General features: G+C 41.7%; 1 protein-coding gene across 2 annotated transcripts; it reads left to right on the forward strand.

The window, feature by feature from the left end:
- The first annotated feature begins 24 nt into the window (after positions 1-24).
- On the forward strand, positions 25-27,887 carry ctps1b (CTP synthase 1b). 2 transcript variants are annotated; one of them, XM_020453054.2, is made up of 18 exons: positions 25-256; positions 8,824-9,004; positions 9,111-9,281; positions 9,474-9,574; positions 9,845-9,961; positions 10,249-10,332; positions 10,414-10,494; positions 10,654-10,805; positions 17,935-18,067; positions 18,360-18,448; positions 25,661-25,755; positions 25,956-26,018; positions 26,151-26,194; positions 26,287-26,383; positions 26,462-26,517; positions 26,691-26,787; positions 27,022-27,166; positions 27,387-27,887. In XM_020453054.2, the coding sequence occupies exons 2-18, from the start codon at positions 8,839-8,841 to the stop codon at positions 27,451-27,453; spliced, it is 1,758 nt and encodes a 585-aa protein (XP_020308643.1). In that variant the 5' UTR covers positions 25-256; positions 8,824-8,838; the 3' UTR covers positions 27,454-27,887. The 2 variants fall into 2 exon arrangements, with proteins under 2 accessions (XP_020308643.1, XP_031648793.1); XM_031792933.1 differs by having other exon boundaries at positions 244-863.
- Positions 27,888-27,928: the final 41 nt, after the last annotated feature.

Raw genomic sequence — 27,928 nt, forward strand, 5'->3', positions numbered from 1 at the left:
AAGTACCCATTTCTACCGCAAACACAACAGTGACGATAAAGAGGTAGTGACGTTGCTCAAGTCCTGCTCATGAGTGTTTACTGTGCAGTGCGCAGCAAATTGTACACCATTTGGCTGATCTGCATGCAACGTCAACCCTTTTCACTTTGTAATATGTAAATCATTGCATTCAAATCTGCCTTGTTTTTGCGTCTGCGAAGTCTTCTTTTGTGTCAGTTTACGCCACACGTGTACCAACACAGAAGAACGTGCGCAGGCAAGTAGTAACAATATCGTGCATGACACAGAATACATGAAGAATTGACTTTATATCATTACATGTGTGATCCTCCTGGGGCTTGTGTGAACGATTTGATCTGTATTTGTATAATTCGGCGAGTTCAAATCGAGTAGAAGCTAGCTACGCGTTTGCTGTGCTTACTACACCAGATAGTTAGCAAGACAGCTACGTATTAGTATTATAGCTTGATCAAGTGAGGTCTACTGTTGCAATGGTAATGGACTCTCCCAGTGGTGATAGTCATTTTACATCGCAAGCTAGCGAGATCATGTAAGAAGCAGCGAACCTGGCTGGCTATACTTGTCATATCATGTGACTTATATTTTAGTGTATAAACAAAACGATCGACACAGAAACGATGTGATTGCCATGAGGAATTCGCAATTCATATTCATATTCAACTGTAGTGCCATTTTTATTTCCCGCCATTGGCTTTCCGCAATTGTGACAAGTTGAAACTGTGTGAACAACCCGTCTCGAGCTCCAGACAAAATAAACTACAGCCACAGAACACTATAGTAGTTAGAAGTGAACATACAAACATGAACGGTGTTCATGTAATAGAAGAGATCCAAACACTACGGTGAGTGTATTACAGCTACCATGACATGATTGAATGTTATGGTGCTTTCAAGACAACTGGGAAATCGGGAAGATTCGAGTGGTAATGAGGTCAAATCATTACAGTGCTGTTCAGGTCGGAAGGTATGAGCTCGAGAAAGATTCCCGAGTTTCCGACTTAGAATTCCGAGTTGGATGAGTGTTACACGATTTTTCACAGTCAAACTGATTTTTTCCCCTCCGAGTTTCCAGTTGTCTTGAACGGACAGAGGTCGGATATTTCCGAGTTCCTAGTTTAGTTTGAATGCGGCATTAGGCTAACGTTACATTATTTAAATGAAGACTAAGATGTCGGGGGAAACGAATTGCCTCGATCAATCAAACTTGTAGTGTATTATGACAACAAGTACTTCGCCATTTATATCATTCATTACTAGAGGTCGACCGATTATGATTGTTCAACGCCAATGTTTTTGGAGGACCAAAAAATCCATACCGATTAATCGGCCAATTGATATATATATATATTTGTAATAATGACAATTACAACTATATTGAATGAACAATGAACACTTATTTTAACTTAATATAATACATAAATAAAATCTATTTAGTCTAAAATAAATAATGAAACATGTTCAATTTGGTTTAAATAATGCAAAAATACAGTGTTGGAGAAGAAAGTAAAAGTGCAATATTTGCCATGTGAAAAAGCTAACATTTAAGTTCCTTGCTCAGAACATGAGAACATGTGAAAGCTGGTGGTTCAATATTCCCAGTTCTTCAATATTCCCAGTTAAGAAGTTTTAGGTTGTAGTTATTATAGGAATTATGACGCGTTGACTATTTCTCGCTATACCATTTGTAGTTCATAGACCTTTGACTATTGAATGTTCTTATAGGCACTTTAGTATTGCCAGCCTAATCTTGGGACTTGATAGGCTTGAAGTTTCCTTGTGGATTGCAATGTAATCGGCATCCAAAAAGGCCAATTTACAGGCCAATTCATTGTTATGAAAACTTGAAATCGGCCCTAAAAAATCGGTTGATCTCTATTCATAACTCATTTGATTAATGTTTCTCCGGCCTTAAATTGCTTTAGTCCAAAGGCCGGCAGATGGCTTTCATTTCACTATGTATGCAGCCGGCAATACACTTGCATCAGTTCATAACCAAAACAATCTAATTTCAGACTGCAAAGGCGTTGATTTCCTCCTTAACTATATTTAATGGCGAGAAGGTGGGGAACATGTTAGGGATGGGCATGAGTACTCGAACAGATATCAAAACTCAATCTTTAAAGCTGCAATATGTAACTTTTTGTGCAACCTGACCAAATCCACATAGAAATGTGAGTTATAGGTCCTGTCATTTTAATTGAAAGTAAGTCTACACGTGCGTCCACCATCGCGAGCATGGTGATTTTGGCCATCCACACCAGATGCGATGAGGACACACAAGTTGAAATATCAAAATGAACTCTGAACCAACTATATTAATTTGGGGACAGGCCAAAATATTCATGGGCATTTGGCGAGCTAGCTAGCTCATTTGTCTTGTGATTTAAACATTGAAATGCACATGTTCCATTTTTCTGAATCTTTGTATAATTTGACACATGAAATCATGTGTTCTCTAACTAATCCACAGATAAAAGGGGAAACCTACTTAGTTTCTAGTAATCACTCCCCCTTCAGCAACTAACTAAGGTGCATTACTGCCACCAACTGGACTGGTGTGTGGAACTCTGTTCATCTTTCAATCACCCATGTGGGTATATGCCCTCGAAAAACCAATGAGGAGATGGGAGAGGCGGAACTTGCAGTGCATCATGCTTCAAAAATAGAATGAAGTTCAACTTTACATGCTGACCAGACCACACATGCATGTTGATTTAGTCCCCCCACACCCAATTTGATTAATTTGGGGACAGGTCGAAAAGCATTAAACATTAATGGCAATTTAGAGGGCTAACTTGCTGTTGCTAGCTAATTGGTCCCAGGATATAAACATTGGGTTGTTATTTTGCCTCATGCATAAGGTACTCTACTATGACAATTATTCCACAGATAAAACAGTAAATTGAATTTGTTTCTAGTCATCTCCTCCTTCAGGCTTCTTCTTATTTTGACTTTATATGGCAGTTGGCAACCAACTTTAAGGTGAATTAGCAGACCCGACTGGAGTGTGGAACTCTGTTCATCTTTCAATCAGCCACGTGGGTATATGCACCTAAAAACCAATGAGGAGATGGGAGAAGCAGGACTTGAGCGTGACAAATAAACTCAGCAAAAAAAGAAACGTCACTTTTTCAGGACCCAGTCTTTCAAAGATAATTCGTAAAAATCCTAATTATTTAACATATCTTCATTGTAAAGTGTTTAATCACTGTTTCCCATGCTTGTTCAATGAACCATAAACAATTAATGAACATGCACCTGTGGAACGGTTGTGAAGACACTAACAGCTTACAGACGGTAGGCAATTAAGGTCACAGTTATGAAAACTTAAGACACTAAAGAGGCCTCTCTACTGACTCTGAAAAACACCAAACGAAAGATATCCAGGGTCCCTGCTCATCTGCATGAATGTGCCTTAGGCATGCTGCAAGGAGGCATGAGGATTGCAGATGTGGCCAGGGCAATAAATTGCAATGTCCGTACTGTGAGACGCCTAAGACAGCGCTACAGGGAGACAGGACGAACAGCTGATCGTCCTCGCAGTGGCAGACCACGTGTAACAATACCTGCACAGGATCGGTACATCCGAACATCAAACCTGCGGGACAGGTACAGGATGGCAACAACAACTGCCCGAGTTACACCAGGAACGCACAATCCCTCCATCAGTGCTCAAACTGTCCGCAATAGGCTGAGAGGGGCTGGACTGAGGGCTTGTAGGCCTGTTGTAAAGGCAGGTCCTCACCAGACATCACCAGCAACGACGTCGGCTATGGGCACAAACCCACCGTCGCTGGACCAGACAGGACTTGCAAAAAGTGCTCTACACTGACAAGTCGCAGTTTCGTCTCACCAGGGGTGGTGGTCGGATTCACGTTTATCGTCGAAGGAATGAGCGTTACACCGAAGCCTGTACTCTGAAGCGGGATCGAGGTGGAGGGTCCGTCATGGTCTGGGGCCGTGTGCCACAGCATCATCGGACTGAGCTTGTTGTCATTGCGGGCATTCTCAACGCTGTGTGTTACAGGGAAGCAAATCCTCCTCCCTCATGTGGTACCCTTCCTGCAGGCTCATCCTGACATGAGCCTCCAGCATGACAATGCCACCAGGCATGCTGCTCGTTCTGTGCGTAATTTCCTGCCAGACAGGAATATCAGTGTTCTGCCATGGCCAGCAAAGAGCCCTGATCTCAATCCCATTGAGCATGTCTGGGACCTGTTGGATCAGAGGGTGAGGGCTAGGGCCATTCCCCCCAGAAATGTCTTGGAACTTGCAAGTGCCTTGGTGGAAGAGTAGGGTAACATCTCACAGCAAGAACTGGCAAATCTGGTGCAGTCCATGAGGAGGAGAGGCACTGCAGTACTTAATGCAGCTGGTCGCCACACCAGATACCGACTGTTACTTTTGATATTGACCCCCCCCCCCTTTGTTCAGGGACACAATTCCATTTCTATTGGTCAAATGTCTGTGGAACTTGTTCAGTTTATGTCTCAGTTGTTGAATCTTATGTTCATAGAAATATTTACACATGTTAAGTTTGCTGAAGACAAACACAGTTGACAGTGAGAGGACGTTTCTTTTTTTGGTGAGTTTAGAACCAAATTCTATTTTAGCTCCTGGCTACGCAGATGCTCGCGAGCAGAGTGGGTGCATAACATGTATGTGTTCATTTATTTGTGGTCAGCATGTAAGAAGCAGTAAATCTGTTCTATGTGCACTATTTTTATGCTTCCCGTTCTTAAGTTGAGTTTTTTTGTCTTTTACTTAGTTTTGTACTCCAGTTTCAAACAGCTGAAAATGCAACATTTTTTGTTATGGAAAATATCTTTCACACTACACATTGCTTGTTTTGCCACAAACTGAAATTATTCAAACTATTGTAATTTTAGCAACCAGGAAATGGCGGAGCGATTTCTGCATAGTGCATCTTTAGCCAGAGATTTTTAAAAATACTATAAAACTATTTGATGGAATGTGCTTTGTGGCTTGTCTCCCCCAAAAATGTGTAATTTTGTCTGGAAGACAACGTTACTTTGCTTTGACTCTAGTGTTCCAGTTGTACATGGTTTGCGCACCACAACAAAAAAGAAACAAAGGCAAGCATCACACAGTTCTCCCTAAATTCCCTTTCCCCTCCGTGTCTCACTCACTCAATTTCATTTTGACCGTTCTCTCTACACCGTTGGCCACCAACTGGTTGATCTCCAAGACATTCATAGTCGATCGCCAAACATTTCTGCAAAAAACAACAACGCTGAAGTCTTGTGTTCCAATTTGTATTTTTTCATCTAGCGCTGTGGGCGGTAGGTGCACGATTCAGCTGCCTTCTGCACCAGATAGGTGGTGTTTCCATTTTGACTCATTTAATGTGTCTGAAGGTTCAAACTCTGCCTTCCCAGTGGGACCAATGAGCAAATCAAGTGCACTATACACTACCATTCAAAAGTTTGGGGTCACTTATAAATGTCCTTGTTTTTGAAAGAAAAACATGTTTTTTTTGTCTATTTAAAATAACATCAAATTGATCAGAAATAAAGTGTAGACATGGTTAATATTGTAAATGACTATTGTAGCTGGAAACGGCTGATTATTAATGGAATATCTACATAGGTGTACAGAGGCCCATTATCAGCAACCATCACTCCTGTGTTCCAATGGCACTTTGTGTTAGCTAATCCAAGTTTATCAATTTAAAAGGCTAATTGATCATTAGAAAACCATTTTGCAATTATGTTAGCACAGCTGAAAACTGTTGTTCTGATTTAAGAAGCAATACAACTGGCCTTTAGACTCGTTGAGTATCTGGAGCATCACCATTTGTGGGTTCGAATACAGACTCAAAGTGGCCAGAAACAAAGACCTTTCTTCTGAAACTCGTCAGTCTATTCTTGTTCTGAGAAATGAAGGCTATTCCATGCAGACATTTCCAAGAAACTGAAGATCTCGTACAATGCTGTGTACTACTCCCTTCACAGAAAAGCACAAACTGTCTCTAACCAGAATAGAAAGAGGAGTGGGAGGCCCCGGTGCACAACTGAGCAAGAGGACAAGTACATTAGAGTTTGAGAAACGGACTCCTCACAAGTCCTCAACTGGCAGCTTCATTAAAAACACCAGTCTCAACGTCAATAGTGAAGAGGTGACTCCGGGATGCTGGCCTTCTAGGCAGAGTTGCAAAGGAAAAAAAGCAATATCTCAGACTGGCCAATAAGAAGAAAAGATTAAGATGGGCAAAAGAACACAGACACTGGACAGAGGAACTCTGCCTAGAAGGCCAGCATCCCGGAGTCGCCTCTTCACTGTTGACGTTGAGACTGATATTTTGCTTGGCATTGCACATTGTTATCTTAGGCTTGTGTGCTGCTACTCGGCCATGGAAACGCATTTCATGAAGCTACAAATGAACAGTTATTGTGCTGACGTCTCTTCCAGAGGCAGTTTGGAACGTTTTTTATGCGCTTCAGCCCTTGGCGGTCCCGTTCTGTGAGGTTGTGTGGCCTACCACTTTGCGGCCTGAGTCGTTGTTGTTCTTAGATGTTTCCACTTCACAATTACACCACTTAAAGTTGACCGTGGAAGCTCTAGTAGGGCCGAAATGTATGAACTGGCTTGTTGGAAAGGTGCAATGTTGAAAGTCACTGAACTTTTCAGTAAGGCCATTCTACTGACAATGTTTGTCTATAGAGATAGCATAGCTATGTGCTCGATTTTATACACCTGTCAGCAACGGGTGTGGCAGAAATTGCCGAATCCACTAATTTGAAGGGATGTCCCTTTGTGTGTATATAGTGTATGTGTCACAACAATGAGTTTGGATTTGGTAATAATTGCATGCCGTCTATTTTCAATTTAGGACTTTGCGAACTGCTAGTGCCATTTAGAATTGATTAGCCTAGGCTATAACCCCCCTAAACATAGACGGGTTCCACACTGAAAATATGCAAAAGCATTATTTTGATAAAGCGTATTTTCATCAGAATCATTAAGCCTAGACCTACTCACCAAACAGATGTTGGCTAAAACTGCTTAGACTAGTATAGTAGGAGGTAGGATAGTCAAATCTTTATCTGTAGTTAGTGCTGAGCGATAAATTATTTTTGAGGTCTGTTCGTTTTCTGTTCTATTAATAAAAAAATAATCCCGGTTTTTGATTGTTTTAAACATTAAATGCACTATCCATTTTGTGGGTTGAATGCTTTAACACAGAATAAAACAAATAATAAATGGTTAACTTCTCACTTATTAACCATAATTTATTCACATTACTTTAATAAAATATTTAAATTGTGTTTATTACATTTCGGGTTTATTTGATGACTTTATTATTTCATTCCAAGTCATAATCTCATTTCTATAGAGCTGCTGCTGCCTATGCTGTCTGACAAAAACACTATTTTAGTAGTTCTTCAATGTAAATAAGGCATAATTTTATGAATGCTGAGTACCAACTATCAATCACTTAGGTACCTCTCGAAGCAACCGCTCTCTATCCCTCTCGATCTGTCCACCACACAGACCGGAAAAGTAGATACGCAATGGATTTTGGTCATTGTAGTAAATGAGCACGTTTTCTGTGCTAAACTAATATATAACAAATATATAAACGCAACAAGTGTTGGTTTCATGAGCTGAAATAAAAGATCCCAGAAATGTCCTATACGCACAATTTGGTGCACAAAGTTGTTTACATCCCTGTTAGTGTGCATTTCTTTTTTGCCAAGATAGTCTATCCCCCTGTCAGGTGTGGCATATCAAGAAGCTGATTAAACAGCATGATTATTACCCAGGTGCACCTTGTGCTGGGGACAATAAAAGGCTGCGCTAAAATGTGCAGTTTTGCCAAACAACACAATGCCACAGATGTCTCAAGTTTTGTCATTCTGACTGCAGGAATGTCTGCAAGAACCGCAGACCACGTGTAACCATGCCAGCCCAGGATCTCCACATCTGGCTTCTTCAAAAGCGGGATCGTCTGAGACCAGCCATCCGGACCGTTGATGAAACTCTGGGTTTGCACAACTGAAGAATTTCTGCACAAACCGTCTCAGTGAAGATCATCTGCGTGCTTGTCGTCCTCATCAGGGTCGTAACTGACTTCAGTGGGCAAATGCTCACCTTCGATGGCCAATGGCACTCTGGAGAAGTGTGCTCTTCACAGATGAATACTGGTTTCAACTGTACCGGGCAGATGGCGAGTGGTTTTAATGTTGTGAACCGAGAACCCAACCGCCACTTTGGGGCAATGATATGGGCAGGCATAAGCTACGGACAACAAACATAATAGCATTTTATCGATGGCAAATTGAATGCGCAGACGAGATACTGAGGCACATTGTCATGCCAATCATCCTCCGCCATCATATGTTTCAGCATGATAATGCACAGCCCCATGTCGCAAGGATCTATAGACAATTCATGGAAGCTGAAAATGTCACAGTTCTTCCATGGCCTGCATACTCACCTGACATGTCACCCATTTGAGCATGTGTGGGATGCTCTGGATCGAAGTGTTACAATTCCCGCCAGTATCTAGCAACTTTGCACAGAGGAGTGGGACAACAATCCACAGGCCACAATCAACATCCTTATCAACTCTATGCAAAGGAGATGCTGTGTGAGGCAAATGGTGGTCACACCAGATACTGACTGGTTTTCTGATCCCTGTCCCGACCTTGAGGTCACAGAAAAAAACAATTGAACCGACGTCTCAGTTGTTTTAAAAACTGTACAATAACAGACATTTCGGGTTAATCACTCAGCACTAACCTAACATTGATTGTCATCTTCTATTTTTGTTTCTAGGTTTCACATGCCACTATGAAGTACATCTTGGTCACTGGAGGTGTCATATCCGGAATTGGCAAGGGCATCATTGCCAGTAGTGTGGGCTTAATCCTGAAGTCCTGTGGTCTGCATGTGACTGCCATCAAAATCGACCCCTACATCAACATTGATGCTGGCACCTTCTCACCTTATGAACATGGTGAGTGCATTTGGGTGGTGAGTTCTCTCAGACTAAAGCATTTAATCTGTGAGGGCTAGGCCAATGCATGCCTATCTAATTGACTTGAGCTGCATCACCCATCTAGGTGAAGTGTTTGTGTTGGACGATGGAGGTGAGGTGGACCTGGATTTAGGAAACTACGAGCGCTTCCTGGACATCAGGTTAACCAGGGACAACAACCTGACCACGGGCAAAATCTACCAGTCTGTCATCAACAAGGAGAGGAGGGGAGACTACTTGGGCAAAACTGTACAGGGTGAGCGAGAGATCAAGGGTTCTCCGCAAGGCAAGGGGCATTGGGATTAGGGCAACACCTGGAAACCTATAACATCACTCCTAGTTGTTGTGTTGATTTGTAAGGGTCTCTCTGTAGTCCTTTTTTCTATGCTGATCTCGAGTTTCTGTGGATGCTGATTCTATTTTGCTGATGTTTTCTTTCTTATCTCAGTGGTGCCACACATCACAGATGCCATTCAGGAGTGGGTGGTGAAGCAGGCCAAGATCTCAGTGGATGACGATGGGGTGGAGCCACAAGTCTGTGTTATAGAGGTACGAGCTACAGCGTAGTCAAGTTTGTCTTATTATGGGTCATTCATTATAGGCCATTGTGATTGTCCCCATGAAGTTGTTATTGGTGTCTGGTTTCAGCCAGGGATTGTTAAGGTGGGTCATATTCATTATGGCACACTGTAGCAACACATTTCAAAATGTTGTGCAATGGAAATCAAGCAGTTCAGATAGTACCTAACCTTTTCAGATTGTTTCTTGCGTTTTTGCCTAGTGAATGTTGAGGTCTCAGGCTGTGTCCTGTTTTGACAGTTGGGAGGCACTGTGGGAGACATTGAGAGCATGCCATTTATCGAGGCCTTCAGACAGTTCCAGTTCAAGGTGAAGAGGGATAACTTCTGCAACATTCATGTCAGCTTAGTCCCACAGGTAAGAGCTTTAACACACACACACGCAGAGTATGGCTTGTTTGAAAGCCGATTTCAGCGTTGTGACAAAGCACATCTGTACCAAAAATGTCCAAAACATTGTCAGTCCTTTACTGAATTAGTACATACACACACACAATTGAATCAAAACACAGTCTCTTACATAAGCATTGTAAAACATCATGAACACTTTAACTTTGTCTCAAAAGTACATGAGTTGTGTTTCAAGGAAAAGGATTTACAATGATGCTTAACTGAGAACTGAAATGTAATTTTGTCTGCCTTTAGCCCAGTGCCACAGGAGAACAGAAGACGAAACCCACTCAGAACAGTGTCCGAGAGCTCCGTGGACTAGGACTCTCCCCAGATCTGGTGAGTTAGATACTCCCTCATCCTTTTGCCTTGGGACTCTTGGAATTGGCTAACTATGTGTTTCTCCTAATGTATTTTCAGATCATGTGCCGCTGTGCGACACCTCTGGAGAACGCTGTCAAAGAGAAGATCTCCATGTTTTGTCACGTAGAGCCCACGCAGGTAAGGCCTTCTCTGTCCGTGACGAATTTCAGTTTTCCGTTGCGTGCCTAAATGAACACAAACCAGAAAAAAGTGAATGTAACGTCAACCAGCAACATTTCATATACTTTTGAAAAAACGTAATCCGATTCTTATGCTTTTCTCTCTCCCTGTCCCCAGGTCATCTGCGTGGCAGATGTGTCGTCCATCTACAGAGTACCCCTACTACTGGAGGAGCAGGGGGTGGTGGGCTATATCTGCCAGCGGCTGGACCTGCCTATTGAGATGAGGGCCAGGAAGATGCTCACCAAGTGGAAGGAGATGTCCGACAGGTGAAGGGGACCCCTGGCCCCCAGTCCAGTTGGACTGTTTTGGGCAGAAATAGGCTTCTGAATGTAGCACTACTCTGCTGTAGTACAATAGTGGTGGGAAACAAAGCTTCCTGAAGTATTGAGGCTTTCCAGCCCATTGTGTTGAAATACTGTAGGTTCATTATTCAAGGCTTTACTCAATACAGCGTACACTAGTGTCAAATATAGCCTTTTTCTTCAACCAAAAGCAATAGCAAACCAGTCAGTTGGTTGTGCAACTAAACAAAGCTTAGGACATCATTGATCTCGTGCCTCTGATAAAGCACACTGCTTTCAAGTAGACTGCTCCGACGCATGCCTCGGAGTTCCGGTATCAAATGTAACATCACTATAGTACAACATATGACAAGGTTACTGTGGAACTTAGATTTTTACTACATGCTGACATAGGACAAGATTCAGACTCACTTCTCAGTAGTTGGTATTCAGACTGACCTTATGCAGGTGCGTAGTGGGCTTTGCAGGTGTGGTACCCTTGCGCGTGCAGAATAAATGTAATTCAACTGCTGAAATCCCTCTCACTTGCTGGCCATCAAATTTTCTCGCGGGGTTTTCATTCAAGAGGGTTTTCAGTACAGTTATCTAAAGCCACCCCTTTAAATGTGGTGTACATACATTTTTTTTTACAGTTAAGAATATTAGGGATCAATGAAAGAAAGCCATGTGGGCCTAAATAGACTTCTCATTTTCAGCACCAATTGGTAGATGTAAAAAAATACTCTGATCTTGTATATTATTTAGTGTTATGAAAGTATTTATGAATAATCATTTGTAAAAATAAAAACTTTGGAGAGTCTTTACGCACAAAATATATTGGTGAATCAAAAATAGTGTTTTTTTTGTTGGCATTTTAGTAGGATCCCCATTATCTGTTGCAAAAGCAGCAGCTATTCTTCCTGGGGTCCACACAAAACATGAAACATAATACAGAATGACATAATACAGAACATCAATAGACAAGAACAGCTCAAGGACAAAACTACATACATTGATTCATCCTGAAAGTTGCCATATTCAATTGTTCGATCCATGAAATATTAGAAGGTGAAAAAAATGCACATTAGTCCTATAAATCTACCCTAATAATCCTTACTAATCATGGAACTGTGATGACAATGGTCCTGTTGGCCATTTCTGTATGGACCTCGCTTTGTGCACAGGGGCAGTTTGGAACTCGGTAGTGAGTGTTGCAGAAGATTTTTACACGCTAGGCACTTCAGCACTTGGCGGACCTGTTCTGTGAGGTTGTGTGGCCTACCACATCGCGGCTGAGCCGTTGTTACTCCTAAACGTTTCCACTTCACAATCACAGCACATACAGTTGGCCGGGGCAGCTCTAACAGGGCAGAAATTTTACTAACTGAATTGTTGGAAAGATGGCATCCTATGACGGTGCCACGTTGAAAGTCACTGAGATCTTCAGTAAGGCCATTCTACTGCCAATGTTTGTCTATGGAGATTGCATGGCTGTATGCTTGATTTTATACACCTGTCAGCAACGGGTGTGGCTGAAATAGCCTAATCCACTAATTTGAAAGGGTGTCTACATACTTCCTGCCATGTAGTGTACGTTAGCCTAATATGATCCACTATTGCTAGCGATTCTCATAAACAATGACATGAGTGACAGTGGAAAGAAAGGTAAACTAATGATGTAATGGAATGATGCAAAATGTAAGGAAACTAACACAAGTCAGTGACATTTATACATTTGTCGTTATAACTGATGGTGGCTACCTATAGTTGTTAATTCGAGCTTCTACTTCTAAAAATTCACCTTTTCAGAAACAAGTCTATCACTGTTGCCGCTTGCTATAGACCTCCCTCTGCCCCAAGCTGTGCCCTCGATACCATATGTGAATTGATTGCCCCCCATCTATCTTCTGAGCTCGTGCTACTAGGTGACCTAAACTGGGACATGCTTAACACCCCGGCCATCCTACAATCCAAGCTTGATGTCCTCCATCACACACAAATGATCAATGAACCTTCCAGGTACAACTCCAAATCTGTAAACACTGGCACCGTCATAGATGTCATCCTAACTAACTCACCCTCCAAATACACCTCTGCTGTCTTCAATCAAGATCTCAGCGACCACTGCCTCATTGCCTGCATCTGTAATGGGTCTGCGACCAAACGACCACCCCTCATCACTGTCAAACGCTCCCTAAAACACTTCTGCGAGCAGGCCTTTCTAATTGACCTGGCCGGGGTATCCTGGAATGCCATTGACCTCATCCCGTCAGTAGATGATGACTGGCTATTCTTTAAAAGTGCCTTCCTCACCATCTTAAATAAGCATGCCCCATTAAAAATATTTAGAACTAGGAATAGATATAGTCCATGGTTCACTCCAAACCTGTCTGCCCTTGACCAGCACAAAAACATCCTGTGGCATTCTGCATTAGTATCGAATAGCCCCCGTGATATGCAACTTTTCAGGGAAGTTAGGAACAAATATACACAGGCAGTTAGGAAAGCTATGGTTAGCTTTTTCAAACAGAAATGTGCATCCTGTAGTACTAACTTAAAAATGTTCTGGGACACAGTAAAGTCCATGGAGAATAAGAACACCTCCTCCCAGCTGCCCACTGCTTTGAGGCGAGGAAACACGCACCACCGATAAATCCACTATAATTGAGCATTTCAATAAGCATTTCTCTACGGCTGGCCATGCTTTCCACCTGGCTACCCCTACCCCGATCAACTGCCCGGCACCCTCCACAGCAACCCGCCAAAGCCCCCACCATTTCTCCTTTACCCAAATCCAGATAGCTGATGTTCTGAAAGAGCTGCAAAATCTGGACCCCTACAAATCAGCCGGGCTAGACAATCTGGACCCTCTCTTTCTAAAATGATGCCGAAATTGTTGCAACCCCTAATACTAGCCTGTTCAACATCTCTTTCGTATCGTCTGAGATTCCCAAAGATTGGAAAGCTGCCGCAGTCTTCCCCCTCTTCAAAGGGAGTGACACTGTAGACCCAAACTGCTACAGACCAATATCTATCCTACCCTGTCTTTCTAAGGTCTTTGAAAGCCAAGTTAACAAACAGATTACCGACCATTTCGAATCCCACCGCACCTTCTCCGCTATGCAATCTGGTTTCAGAGCTGGTCATGGGTGCACCTCAGCCACGCTCAAGGTCCTAAACGTCATCATAACCGCCATCGATAAGAGACATTACTGTGCAGCCGTATTCATCGACATGGCCAAGGCTTTCGACTCTGCCAATAAGAATGTGGTGATTGACAGAGTCGACAGCCTTGGTTTCTCAAATGATTGCCTCGCCTGGTTTACCAACTACTTCTCTGATAGAGTTCAGTGTGTCAAATCGGAGGGCCTGTTGTCCGCACCTCTGGCAGTCTCTATGGGGGTGCCACAGGGTTAAATTCTCAGGCTGACTCTCTTCTCTGTATACATCAATGATGTTGCTCTTGCTGCTGGTGATTCTCTGGTACACCTCTACGCAGACGACACCATTCTGTATACTTCTGGCCCCTCTTTGGACACTGTGTTAACTAACCTCCAGACGAGCTTCAATGCCATACACCTCTCCTTCCGTGGCCTACAACTGCTCTTAAACGCAAGTAAAACTAAATGCATGATATTCAACCGATCACTGCCCGGCTCCGACTTAGAATACGTGGACAACTACAAATACCTAGGTGTCTGGTTAGACTGTAAACTCTCCTTCCAGACTCACGTTAAGCATTTCCAATCCAAAATTAAATCTAGAATTGGCTTCCTATAGCATCCTTCACTCATGCTGCCAAACATACCCTCGTAAAACTGACCATCCTACCGATCCTCGACTTCGGTGATGTCATCTATAAAATAGCCTCCAACACTCTATTCAACAAACTGGATGCAGTCTATCACAGTGCCATCCGTTTTGTCACCAAAGCCCCATACACTACCCACCATTGCGACCTGTACTCTCTCGTTGGTTGGCCCTCGCTTCATACTCGTCGCCAAACCCACTGGCTACAGGTTATCTTCAAGTCTCTGCTAGGTAAAGCCCCGCCTTATCTCAGCTCACTGGTCACCCCCAAAGCCAATTCCTCCTTTGGTCATCTTTCCGTCCAGTTCTCTGCTGCCAATGACTGGAACGAACTGCAAAAATCTCTGAAGCTGGAGACTCACATCTCCCTCACTAGCTTTAAGCACCAGCTGTCAGAGCAGCTCACAGATCACTGCACCTGTACATACCATCCCCATACAGTATTTATTTATTTATCTTGCTCCTTTGCACCCCAATATTTCTATTTGCACATTCATCTTCTGCACATCTACCATTCCAGTGTTTCAATTGCTATATTGTAATTACTTCACCACCATGGCCTATTTATTGCCTTAACTCCCTTATCTTACCTCATTTGCACTCACTGTATATAGACTTTTTGTTTTCTTTTGTTCTACTGTCTTATTGACTATGTTTTGTTTATTCCATGTGTAACTCTGTGTTGTTGTATGTGTCGAATTGCTATGCTTTATCTTGGCCAGGTCGCAGTTGCAAATGAGAACTTGTTCTCAACTAGCCTACCTGGTTAAATAAAGGTGAAATAAAATATATTTAACACTATACAAATTGTTTTTTTTAAAAAGACAGTAAAAGGTCCGGGAAAATAATTAAACATTCTAGAAATCATAAATCAACTCTAGGTTTGGCGCTATACTGTCATTGGTGCAGAAGCCTATAGCTTGGGTCTCCAAATTTCATCTGAAGTTATAAGGCCAGCATTTCATATACAGTGGGGCAAAAAAGTATTTAGTCAGCCACCAATTGTGCAAGTTCTCCCACTTAAAAAGATGAGAGGCCTGTAATTTTCATCATAGGTACACTACAACTATGACAGACAAAATGAAAAAAAAAATCCAGAAAATCTCATTGTAGGATTTTTAATGAATTTATTTGCAAATGATGGTGGAAAATAAGTATTTGGTCACCTTCAAACAAGCAAAATTTCTGGCTCTCACAGACCCCTTCTTTAAGAGGCTCCTCTGTCTCCCACTCGTTACCTGTATTAATGGCACCTGTTTGAACTTGTTATCAGTATAAAAGACACCTGTTCACAACCTCAAACAGTCACACTCCAAACTCCACTATGGCCAAGACCAAAGAGCTGTCAAAGGACACCAGAAACAAAATTGTAGACCTGCACCAGGCTGGGAAGACTGAATCTGCAATATGCAAGCAGCTTGGTTTGAAGAAATCAACTGTGGGAGCAATTATTAGGAAATGGAAGACATACAAGACCATGATAATCTCCCTCGATCTGGGGCTCCACGCAAGATCTCACCCCGTGGGGTCAAAATGATCATAAGAGCGGAGAGCAACAATCCTAGAACCACACGGGGGGACCTAGTGAATGACCTGCAGAGAGCTGGGACCAAAGTAACAAAGCCTACCATCAGTAACACACTACGCCGCCAGGGACTCAAATCCTGCAGTGCCAGACGTGTCCCCCTGCTTATGCCAGTACATGTCCAGGCCCGTCTGAAGTTTGCTAGAGAGCATTTGGATGATCCAGAAGAAGATTGGGAGAATGTCATATGGTCATATGAAACCAAAATAGAACTTTTTGGTAAAAACTCAACTCGTCGTGTTGGAGGACAAAAAATGCTGAGTTGCATCCAAAGAACACCATACCTACTGTGAAGCATGGGGGTGGAAACATCATGCATTGGGGCTGTTTTTCTGCAAAGGGACCAGGGTGACTGATCCGTGTAAAGGAAAGAATGAATGGGGCCATGTATTGTGAGATTTTGAGTGAAAACCTCCTTCCATCAGCAAGGGCATTGAAGATGAAAATTGGCTGGGTCTTTCAGCATGACAATGAGCATTTCAAGGTCCTGGAGTGGCCTAGCCAGTCTCCAGATCTCAACCCCATAGAAAATCTTTGGAGGGAGTTGAAAGTCCGTGTTGCCCAGCAACAGCCCCAAAACATCACTGCTCTAGAGGAGATCTGCATGGAGGAATTGGCCAAAATACCAGCAACAGTGTGTGAAAACCTTGTGAAGACTTACAGAAAACATTTGACCTCTGTCATTGCCAACAAAGGGTATACAACAAAGTATTGAGAAACTTTTGTTATTGACCAAATACTTATTTTTCACCATAATTTGCAAATAAATTCATTAAAAATCCTACAATGTGATTTTTCTGGATTTCTTTTCTTCTCATTTTGTCTGTCATAGTTGAAGTGTACCTATGATGAAAATTACAGGCCTCTCTCATCTTTTTATGTGGGAGGACTTGCACAAATTTTATTGGTTGCATAGAGATATTTAGCAGCAGGTACTCTTCCTAGGGTCCAGCAAAATTAAGGCGGTTATACAATTTTTAAAACATTACAATACGTTTCACAACACATTAAGTGTGTGCCCTCAGGCCACTATTCTACTTCCACAAATCTACAACAGAAAATCCATGCGTGCATGTGTGTATATTGCGTATGTTATCGTGTGTCTGTGTGTGTGTTTCAATATGACTGGGTTCAGATTTGTCAATACAGTCTCCAGCGATCATAAGTTAAAATAGAAAAAAATATTGTAATTTATATTTACAATCCCCTCATCCAAACAACTTACATGTTTACCTAGCTCTTATCAATAGCTCTTATCAATTTGTAAATTACAGTGCATGGAGAATGGTGATATTTCTATCTGATAAAATAAAGTAGATGTTCACCTTGGAACTGACAAGTTGCTCGACCTTATTCATAATTTCATCGTGCCTAAAGGTGGTGGAATTATGAGGGAATTAAGTCAAGGTCAGAATACTGTTAGACACACCTCCGCCACACCTTAATTCCTTTGATCTCCACCCAAAGTGAAAAGCGGTTGAATAGCATGCTATTCTCATGCTTTAGTTCAAGGTCAGAGTGCGCGTATAGAGAGAAGTGCATAAAAAGGGAATTATGTTCCATTTATGCACGATTAACTTGGGTTGGAATTTCCCCATACTGTATTGGGAGTCTCACCCTGGTTTGATTGAGTATTTACCATGTTTTAGTCTAAAATATATATTGACTTGATACCCCTGGGTCCTCTGAACATGTTGGAACTAAACTGTCTCCTCTCAGGTCTGACCGACTCCTGGAACATGTGTCCATCGCCCTGGTAGGGAAGTACACAAAGTTCTCTGACTCATATGCCTCTGTCATCAAGGCCCTGGAGCACTCAGCCCTCGCCATCAACCACAAACTAGAGATCAAGGTATGGAACACAGTCACATTCACCCATGCTCCCTCTTTGGAGCGACTGCAGGTCCCTACGCACAGCATCTGTGTGTAGGAAGAGACGACTCTGCTTACATCGGTGGCATTGATGTTATCTTTTGTGCTAATCAAACCTTGTGTGTCCTTAGACGAGGATTATGAGAAGTTCTGTTCTAATGGACTGTGTTAAATATGGCCTTATTTGTTATGTTATAATAAAAATGACGATTACTGTATGTCATGTTCTTATGCCACCCACCTCCCACTGACCCTCAGTCTTCCTCTTGCAGTTCATCGACTCTGCAGACCTAGAGCCAAATACACTGCAGGAGGAGCCTGTGAAGTACCACGAGGCCTGGCAGAAACTCTGCAGTGCTGAGTGAGTCTACAGCAAAATACCTACAATGAGTATACAAAACATTAAAAACACCTGCTCTTTCCATAACATAGGCTGACCAAGTGAAAGCTATGATGCGTTATTGATGTCACTTGTTAAATCCACTTCAAACAGTGTAGATGGGGAGGAGACAGGTTAAGGAAGGGTTATTTTTAAGCCTTAAGTTACACAAGAGACATGAGGGGTGCCATAATGAAGCTTGGGAGGGGCTGAGTGCAGGGAAAACAATTGCATGTGATGCTATTGATAAGGGGAGAAACTGTTGAAGGCTCATTTACGTGTAGTAGCAGTATCAATATGGAGAGAGGTTGGTTTATGCCCTATGGGGAGAGGGAGACATGAGAGATGATGCGGGTTATCAATAATAGTGATATTTGAGGATGTACTGGAATAGGACATTAAGTCATCCGTATTCTCCAGTAATACATTTTCAGACGCTATGGTATCGGTTCTAATACAAGGTATTAAGTGCCGTGACCAATTAATTATTATCCGGGGAAGTGTGTAGCGCTAACTTGTCAACTAGTTAATAGAAGGTGTGTATTATAGACGGGAGTGAAGGAATCTAAAATACCCTGGACACCGTCGGGAGAGTTTATGGAATAATAACTATTGATATGTCGACAAACGGCTCCAATTCTCCCTGTAGAACAGAGCTAGGGATTTTAATGAAGCCATGGAGGCTCTGAAAGAAGCGCACAAGCATTCTACCAATTTGGCTGGAATATGGGACAAATTGATAAAATTTGATAAAATTGGACAACATTTTCCTGCTGATGGAGAATTCAAAACAAATAAAGACTTCAGGGAGGCAATTATGACTTGGCACAAAGACATAAAACCAGAATCAAAAGCTCAATATACCAGCGTTTTGATGTCAGCATTCTATCAACAAAAAGTGCATCACGATAAACCCGGAATGAGTATCAGGACTCATCAGGCCACAGAAAGACGTAACGGGAGTGTATTGATAGAATTTGCAGTTCTGCTTTGATGGCAGGTTTGAACCCTGTGATCAAAACGGTAATTGCAGGGCTAGTAGATTTAATTCAAGACGATGTTTTGAGAGTGGAATATAGCTCTGCTAACCTCGCCGACGTGCGAGGGGTTAATAGGGCCATAGAGAAAAGCACTAACTATAGTTTCAATGGCCAAGATAAGACAATGAAACGTAGCGGAAATGCATCACAGCGTAGGGAGACTGTTTTAGGTGTGGGGCTATTGGTCATTGGAAAAGGGAGTGTAAAGTGGATATGGAACCTGCTGTATTCGTAGAAAATGCTGCCAGGCAAGCGTTTGCATCGTTTTGAAAACGGCAACAACAAATACTCTGGAAAGTAGCAGGAATGGCACTTTCACCTAGCGGTGTATAGTCTCTGTTCGATCGATTAGTGGTTCATAGAGATTACAGTTTCTATATGATGGAAGAAAAATGAGATCACATTTTACCTAACCTTTTAGTAGAGGCCAGGGTTCAAATATAGCGGTTTCCTTACGACGGGAAATAGGCTAAATTTGCCACAGGAAAAAATGTATTTGGGGTTGAAGAATCTAGGCGAAATGCCAGGGGAATGAATTCTAAAGGTAACACATTTAAAATATATTGCCAAACACTCCTTGCAAACTCAGAAAGCCTTGTTTTTATATTTTTTATATCATGAGACATTTTGTGGTTTTATTTGTAAAATATATTTACGTTTTATGTCGTCCTTATTCTGGAAAAGATTTCTAGAATGGTTGAAAGGGTGGAGGAGTCACGAGGTATTGGTATAGGGGTTATCAAACCTAAAATTAACTTTTCATTTTTTTATGTGGTGAGGTGGTTATGGAGAATCATAGGGAAAAGAGCAGTGAATCGTTAGACTCGGTGGCGAGATAATGTTGCCTTGTCTAAGGGTAGTACATGCTAAATAAAGGATGGGGTGGATTAAAACAAACATTTAATGATTGGAGAAAGGACAGTGGATTTACAAATAACAGGTTTGGTTTATAATTAATACTATTGAGCTGCTGATTAAAATGTAGCACAGTGAATGCTAACGAAATGTACACTCTTTTCCAGAAGAGGGGGTTTTGTTATTTTTCGTTGGAAGGTCCCCGGAGATTGTGAGGGGAGTGCAGTTAGTGATATTTGACAGTTTTAGGTATTAACGTATCTGGATTAAGCCATAACCGAGTTCCAGATAATAAGTGAGGCCTGTTCATGTGTGTTCTGGACCTACGGTTCACCAGCACACACCATTTACTGGTTACGAATGTGCGTCAGTGGTGTGTTGATACTGTGGGATTTATTGGATGGGGTCTTTTCAATTCGGTTAAATTGGGTATGCAGAAGGATGGACAAGTTTTGAAAGGTATTTAAACTGTTTCTTATGGACAGGGAAAGAAAAGGCAGAGGAAACATTTTAAATGGGGTCGAATGCCCTGTATCCTAAAATGTCTCATGAAGTCTGATCAACCTCTGTAGAAATGATCGAAATGGGGATTTAATTATAAAATGAATGAGAAACACCAGTCTCTATCAAAACTGTACCATTACTTTAGGAGATTATTATTATTTCCGTAGGGAGTTATAAAGAGTTGTAATTCTAAATTGATTAGTTATTCGAATGAGTTTATTTTTGATTTAACATATTGTTTTTGAATCACGTGTTCGATGGGATAAATTACCAGTTCCCAGAGGAAAATATATGTTATAAGGGATGACAGTGACTTCAAATGGATTGTGATATATGTATTGCTCATTTCATTTTGTGTTTTTGTTTCGATACAAATTTCACCAGATTGGGATACTGGAGTGTGGAATTCTGCGAGGGGTTAGGGTGCTAACTTCATGATCTGGTAACTCTTCCGAGAGGTCGCCAGCTGAATAAGGGTGTATGGACTGATTTAGAAAATGGTTTTAGCAGTAACACGTATGTTATGCTTTTTGACATTTTTCGTAGATATAATGTTATTAAGAAATGCTTGTCTGGATTTCCTGAAACAGAAATTAAATTAACTAAACTGTTGTTTTGATCTGTGCTTTTTTGAGGTTATCATGGAAGGTGACATCATACCGTGCCTTAATGCATGGTGGGAATAATTTGGCCAGAAACAGTGTGTGCGAACCTCAAAACCCTCCCTAACCGTCTGAAGAAAGAGTGACAAAGGCGTGCAATGCGACAGTGACTTTTAACACTCCTGAGTCCGAGCCATAAACCGGGGCCGTAGTGCTGAGAGCGCGTGTGGAGTGAGCGTGGAGAGAGAGAGCGGCTCAGGTGAGAGACTCATGTACGTGGGAGAAACGTATGTATCAATTTGGATATTAAAATCGGGACGTTATCAATGGCCATAAAATGTGACAGGTAAAAGTTACAGTGGGGCAAAAAAGTATTTAGTCAGCCATCAATTGTGCAAGTTCTCCTACTTGATGACAGAGGCCTGTAATTTTCATCATAGGTACACTTCAACTATGACAGACAAAATGAGAAAAAAAATCCAGAAAATCACATTGTAGGATTTTTAATGAATTTATTTGCAAATTATGGTGGAAAATAAGTATTTGGTCACCTACAAACAAGCAAGATTTCTGGCTGTCACAGACCTGTAACTTCTTCTTTAAGAGGCTCCTCTGTCCTCCACGCGTTACCTCGATTAATGGTACCTGTTTGAACTTATCAGTATAAAAGACACCTGTCCACAACCTCAAACAGTCACACTCCAAACTCCACTATGGCCAAGACCAAAGAGCTGTCAAAGGACACCAGAAACAAAATTGTAGACCTGCACCAGGCTGGGAAGACTGAATCTGCAATAGGTAAGCAGCTTGGTTTGAAGAAATCAACTGTGGGAGCAATTATTAGGAAATGGAAGACGTACAAGACCACTGATAATCTCCCTCGATCTGGGATTCCACGCAAGATCTCACCCCGTGGGGTCAAAATGATCACAAGAACACTGAGCAAAAATCCCAGAACCACACGGGGGGACCTAGTGAATGACCTGCAGAGAGCTGGGACCAAAGTAACAAAGCCTACCATCAGTAACACACTACGCCGCCAGGGACTCAAATCCTGCAGTGCCAGATGTGTCCCCCTGCTTAAGCCAGTACATGCCCAGGCCCGTCTGAAGTGCTAGAGAGCATTTGGATGATCCAGAAGAAGATTGGGGGAATGTCATATGGTCAGATGAAACCAAAATAGAACTTTTTGGTAAATACCATTTCATATTTTTAACAAGAGTAATAGTTAGTATATTACATTTATGCAAATCATGAATGCTTTTAAAAAATATCTATATTTATTACTTTCCAAATAAATGTTATATTTCCTTGGAAATACATGGTTAGCCATGAGAAAGACCCTCTCTCTCTGTGACAGCGGGAGAGGCGTGGTAGGCTGGGTCGGGTTGTGTGGGGTGGTTGCTCTCCTGTAGATGAATTAAGCAGCAGAGTATCTTGCTGGCCATCCAAAATGGCAATTCACATAGAAATACATCACCTACAACAGCCTTTGCCGTGTAGAATCGAGAACAGATCTATATATTGCATTTCTTTCTGGAAAACTGTATCTAAATGCGGTGCCTCAGATGAAATAAGCCGCCGTTCTTCATTCATTATCAATGGAGAAAGCTCAAAACTGCGGAGGACCGCAGAGAGAAGGATGGTGGGATTTGTGTGAAGCATAAACACAATCAGAGGTTTAAGCACTTGCCGTAATCAGCAGGTTAGGAAGAGTACACAACCATTCTAGGAGGCACTCTGCCACAAATGTGCTTTGATCTTTTTTAATCTTTTCCAGCTCCAAACAGCGTGGTGGCGAGTCAATCTGCAAGTCTAATCTAGGCGAGCAGTGAGGAGCGCACATAACAATACAGGCTCCAGACATCACAAGCCAGCTAAAAGAAACCCATGAAACAAACAAGTTACACACACTCATAACTTCTTATGGCTTGGGGGCAGTATTTCGACATCTGGATGAGAAACGTGCCCAAAGTAAACTGCCTGTTACTCAGGCCCAGAAGCTAGGATATGCATATAATGGTAGATTGGGATAGAAAACACTCTAAAGTTTCCATAACTGTTAAAATAATGTCTGTGAGTATAACAGAACTGATATGGCAGGCGAAGACCTGAGGAAAATCCATCCAGGAAGTGGGATTTTTTTGATGTGGGTAGTTTTCAATTGAATGCCTATTGAGTATCTAATGGGTTAGGACCCAGATTGCAGTTCTTATGGCTTCCACTAGATGTCAACGGTCTTTAGACATTGTTTCAGGCTTGTTTTCTGAAAAATGAAGAAGAATGAGACCTTTCTCTCAGTGCACTGTAGAATCATTTAGTGCTGGTTTGCGTGCGTGATCGAGTGCGTGCCCTTCGTTGTTTTTCCTTTCTATTGAATACGTTATTGTCCGGTTGAAATATTATCGATTATTTAGACAATTGGCAACCTGAGGATTAATTATAAACATCGTTTGACGTGTTTCGACAAACTTTACCAGTACTGTTATGATGTATTTGTCTGCATGTTTTGATTGCCATTGAGCCAGTGGATTACTGAACAAAACGCACCAACAAAACAGAGTTTTTGGGAAATAAAGAGGGACGTTTTTGAACAAAACAAACATTTATTGTGTAGCTGGGACTCTTGTGACTGCAACCAGATGAAGATCTTCAAAGGTAAGTGATTAATTTTATCGCTATTTCTGACTCCTCTACTCCTCTACTTTTCCTCTACTTGGAAAATGTTTGTATGCTTTTGTAAGCGGGAAGCTGTCCTCAGATAATCGCATAGTATTCCAGTAACCGCCGACGTTCCTCTGCACTGCCACGCACAATTTGATTGGCTGCTGTCCGAACTGTAATCCGTTAAATGAAGAGTTGATGCGCTGCACACTTTTTTTAATAGCATAATTTTTTATATTTCGGCTTGGGGAGGATGTCAGGTCGAGTCATAAGGCTCAAGTCCAAGTCATGAGTCATTGGTGTTAAAGTCAGTCGAGTTGCAAGTCATCATATTTGTTATTCGAGTCTGATCAGAATTTCTGATGGAACTGTAAAGAGTGACATACAGAATAAGCGTTCCATCTGACATGGAACAAGACAGCAGATTCAGCTGGAATGGCATTTTGTTGTGTGATGAGAGATGGAAATAAAATTGTGTATGGTGTGGTCATAGAACAGAGGCCATAAGTCTCTGAGTTTGTAAACCTCACGGTGGAGTTTGTTTTATCATTGTTCGTTCATATCTAATCATGTATTATCTTTTATGTTTGTTTCATGTTTTTTTTGCATTGTTTGTTCATTCCAAGTTTATGTCAATTGAACAGTTGGACACCATTGTTCAAAAAGAGGGACTGTTGGATTCTGGAGTAAACTTTGAACATTGTTATACTCAGAGTATAGGAACATTAGTTACACAAGAGACATGAGGGGTGCCATAATGTAGCTTGGGAGGGGCTGACTGCAGGGAAAACAATTGCATGTGGCGGTATTGATAAGGGGAGAAACCACTGAAGGCTCATATCACTTAGTTCCCTGCTTAGCAAGAATGATGCAATGTTTAGAGATGAGGAGGAGACTCCACCCAAAGTGGGGTATGAATACCACCTCGGGGGAAGCCATTTCTTGGTCTGAATACAGCTGTGTCGACCCTTTGGGAAGAATTAAACTTTTTCAAGCTTCTTTAGTGTCCGTGAGTGATTTACTAAAAAAAATATGCGAACTTAACAGTATGAATGAGCAAGACAAAATATGTAAGTGCCTTTTGAACAGGGAATGGTAGTAGGTGCCTGACACACTGTTTTGTGTCAAGAACTGCAACTCTGCTGGTTTTTTCATGCTCCAAAGTTTCCTGTGTGTATCAAGAATGGTCCACCCAAAGGACACCCAGCCAACTTTTTTCTTAACTGTGTTGTTGGTTAAGGGTTCGTAAGTAAGCATTTCACTGTAAGGTCTACATGTGTTGTGTTCCCTTTAGAACGCTTTTGACACCTTGTAGAGTCCATGCCCTGACGAATTGAGACTATTCTGAGGGCAAAAGGAGGGGGGGGGGGGGGGGTGCAACTCAATATAATAGGCTGCTTGACACCATAAATCCCACAGCATTTACATGAGCATTGTGAATACATTTGTTTTCTGTGGAATTGTAACCCTAAGCCAAGGGTGCTGTGTTCTCCTGTCAGTGAAGGATCAATGTTGTCTCATACACACAGTGGTGTCTTGGTACCTGGAGGCTTCGGTGTACGGGGGACAGAGGGGAAAATCCAGGCTATCAGCTGGGCAAGGAAAAAGAAAAAGCCATTTTTAGGTAAGATGTATTTAAGCATTAATGAAATACAAATGAATCAATAGTATTGCCATGTATCATGCGTCAGTTTAGCATGTTTTGTTAAATGGAAATGATATTGTGTATGTCACTCTTTATAGTTCCATCAGAACTTCTGATCAGACTAGTTCAGCCTGACTTTTTTTAATTGCACACATTTAATCCCAATTGTCTTTTTGCAGGGGTATGTTTGGGCATGCAGTTGGCAGTGTGTGAATTTGCCCGCAATGTTCTTGGCTGGCAAGGTAATATTTGAATCAGTAATCGTTCTATCCTTGAGGTGTATGTTGCGTAATTCCAGAATGTTCATAAGTTAAATGTTCAACTCTCAAACCTTATAATGGAACTGAAATACCGATTTCTTTTTTTAATAACAGATGCAAACTCTACTGAATTCCACCCAGAATCTAAACACCCTGTGGTAGGTGTGCCATAGTAATCATGTCATTCTCTGTCACTACTTACTGAGTTTTGGCTCACGAACATTGTGATATTCTGGTCCTTTTTTGACAGGTGATTGACATGCCAGAACACAACCCTGGGCAGATGGGTGGGACTATGAGGCTGGGGAAGAGGCGGACCATCTTCAAATCCAACACCAGCATTTTGAGTGAGTGCTAATCTTGCCAAAACCACATAGGGTTTGGTGTGTTATAATGGTTGATAATATTCAGTATTTCTTTTTCAGGAAAGCTGTATGGTGATGCTGAATATGTTGACGAGAGGCATCGTCACCGTTTTGAGGTAGTAGAGCTGAATCGAGTCTTGATGTGTATATTTGTGTTACATTTTTAAAGTACATTTTACATGACATGTTACTTGGAAGACAATCCATTTGACAATCCATTTGAAGTGTTACATGTATTACATTCTAAGTGTGGATGGGATGAATTGATGGGAGCTCTCTGTCCTCTTAGGTGAACCCTGAGCTGAAGCACCACTTTGAGGAGAGGGGCTTCCATTTTGTCGGCCAAGACGTAGAGGGAGAGAGGATGGAGGTCATTGAGCTGGATGGTGAGTTAACCATGGAGACATTTCAGTGTTTTCCACTGTCTGGCTCTTGGAAATGTTATTGTTAAATAGTGCGTTATCACTTCATAAAGTACTTTCTTGACTGAATTGAACAAAAAAAATAACACAATTTGTAGGGGTATCAAATGTAATGACAGTTGTAGCTATGCCAACCGAAATGTATATGTCCGTAGTATCCATCTCAAACTGATCATCTTCCCACCTGTGTTGTTTCAGATCATGCCTATTTTGTTGGAGTGCAGTACCACCCAGAGTTCACTTCTCGTCCCATCAAGCCCTCGCCCCCCTACTTTGGCCTCCTGCTGGCTGCAGCAGGGAAACTCCAGAGCTACCTACAGAAAGGTTGTCGCCTCTCACCACGGTAAGACCATGCAGATCATTGTATTTCTCATAATTTCCTTTTACTCCATCAGATGGAGGCAAGCAAGATGAGTGGCATTTGGTCTGGCGTAAAGGGGAATGGAAAGTTACCCGGCCAGTATTGGATTTTTGTAATGCTATACCTAGTTTATATCTCTGACTTATCATATCATCCTGAAAAAGTATTATGGATGTATATAACTCTGTCCCTTGTGTTACAGAGACACATACAGTGACCGCAGCGACAGCAGCTCTCCAGACTCTGAGATCGCTGAACTGAAATTTTAGGAATTACCAGTTACATGTATCTGTTACTCTGTTGATGCTGTTATAGTTCACCTCATCTTTTCGAACTCAATACACAGCCTCCGCTCATCTACCTGACAATAAATACTTTTTTCTGTCACCCAACGGAAGGTCTCATTACTGAGAAAAGTAGCTCACTGAAATGATGCAGGAAACTAAAATGGCTAGATTTTTGACTATTTTTAAACAATTGAATTGAACAATTGAATGCAACATATCGGCATTACAATGCCCCCCTTTTTAAATGGTATTCTTCAAAGTGAAACTTTGTCCAAGAACACTAAGAAACAACAGTGTGAATACAGTTTGATAATATGTAAATGTAGTAAGAGATGTATGTGCTTGTCAATTTCCCTCAGAAAAAAACACCCAGCGAGGTGTTATTGAATAAAACAGTGATGCACTAATGAATGGAAGATGAAAATAAAAAGTCGGTGTGAATTTGATCCATCTTCCA

The sequence above is a fragment of the Oncorhynchus kisutch genome, linkage group LG2, assembly GCF_002021735.2.
Source record: "Oncorhynchus kisutch isolate 150728-3 linkage group LG2, Okis_V2, whole genome shotgun sequence".
NCBI lineage: Eukaryota > Metazoa > Chordata > Actinopteri > Salmoniformes > Salmonidae > Oncorhynchus > Oncorhynchus kisutch.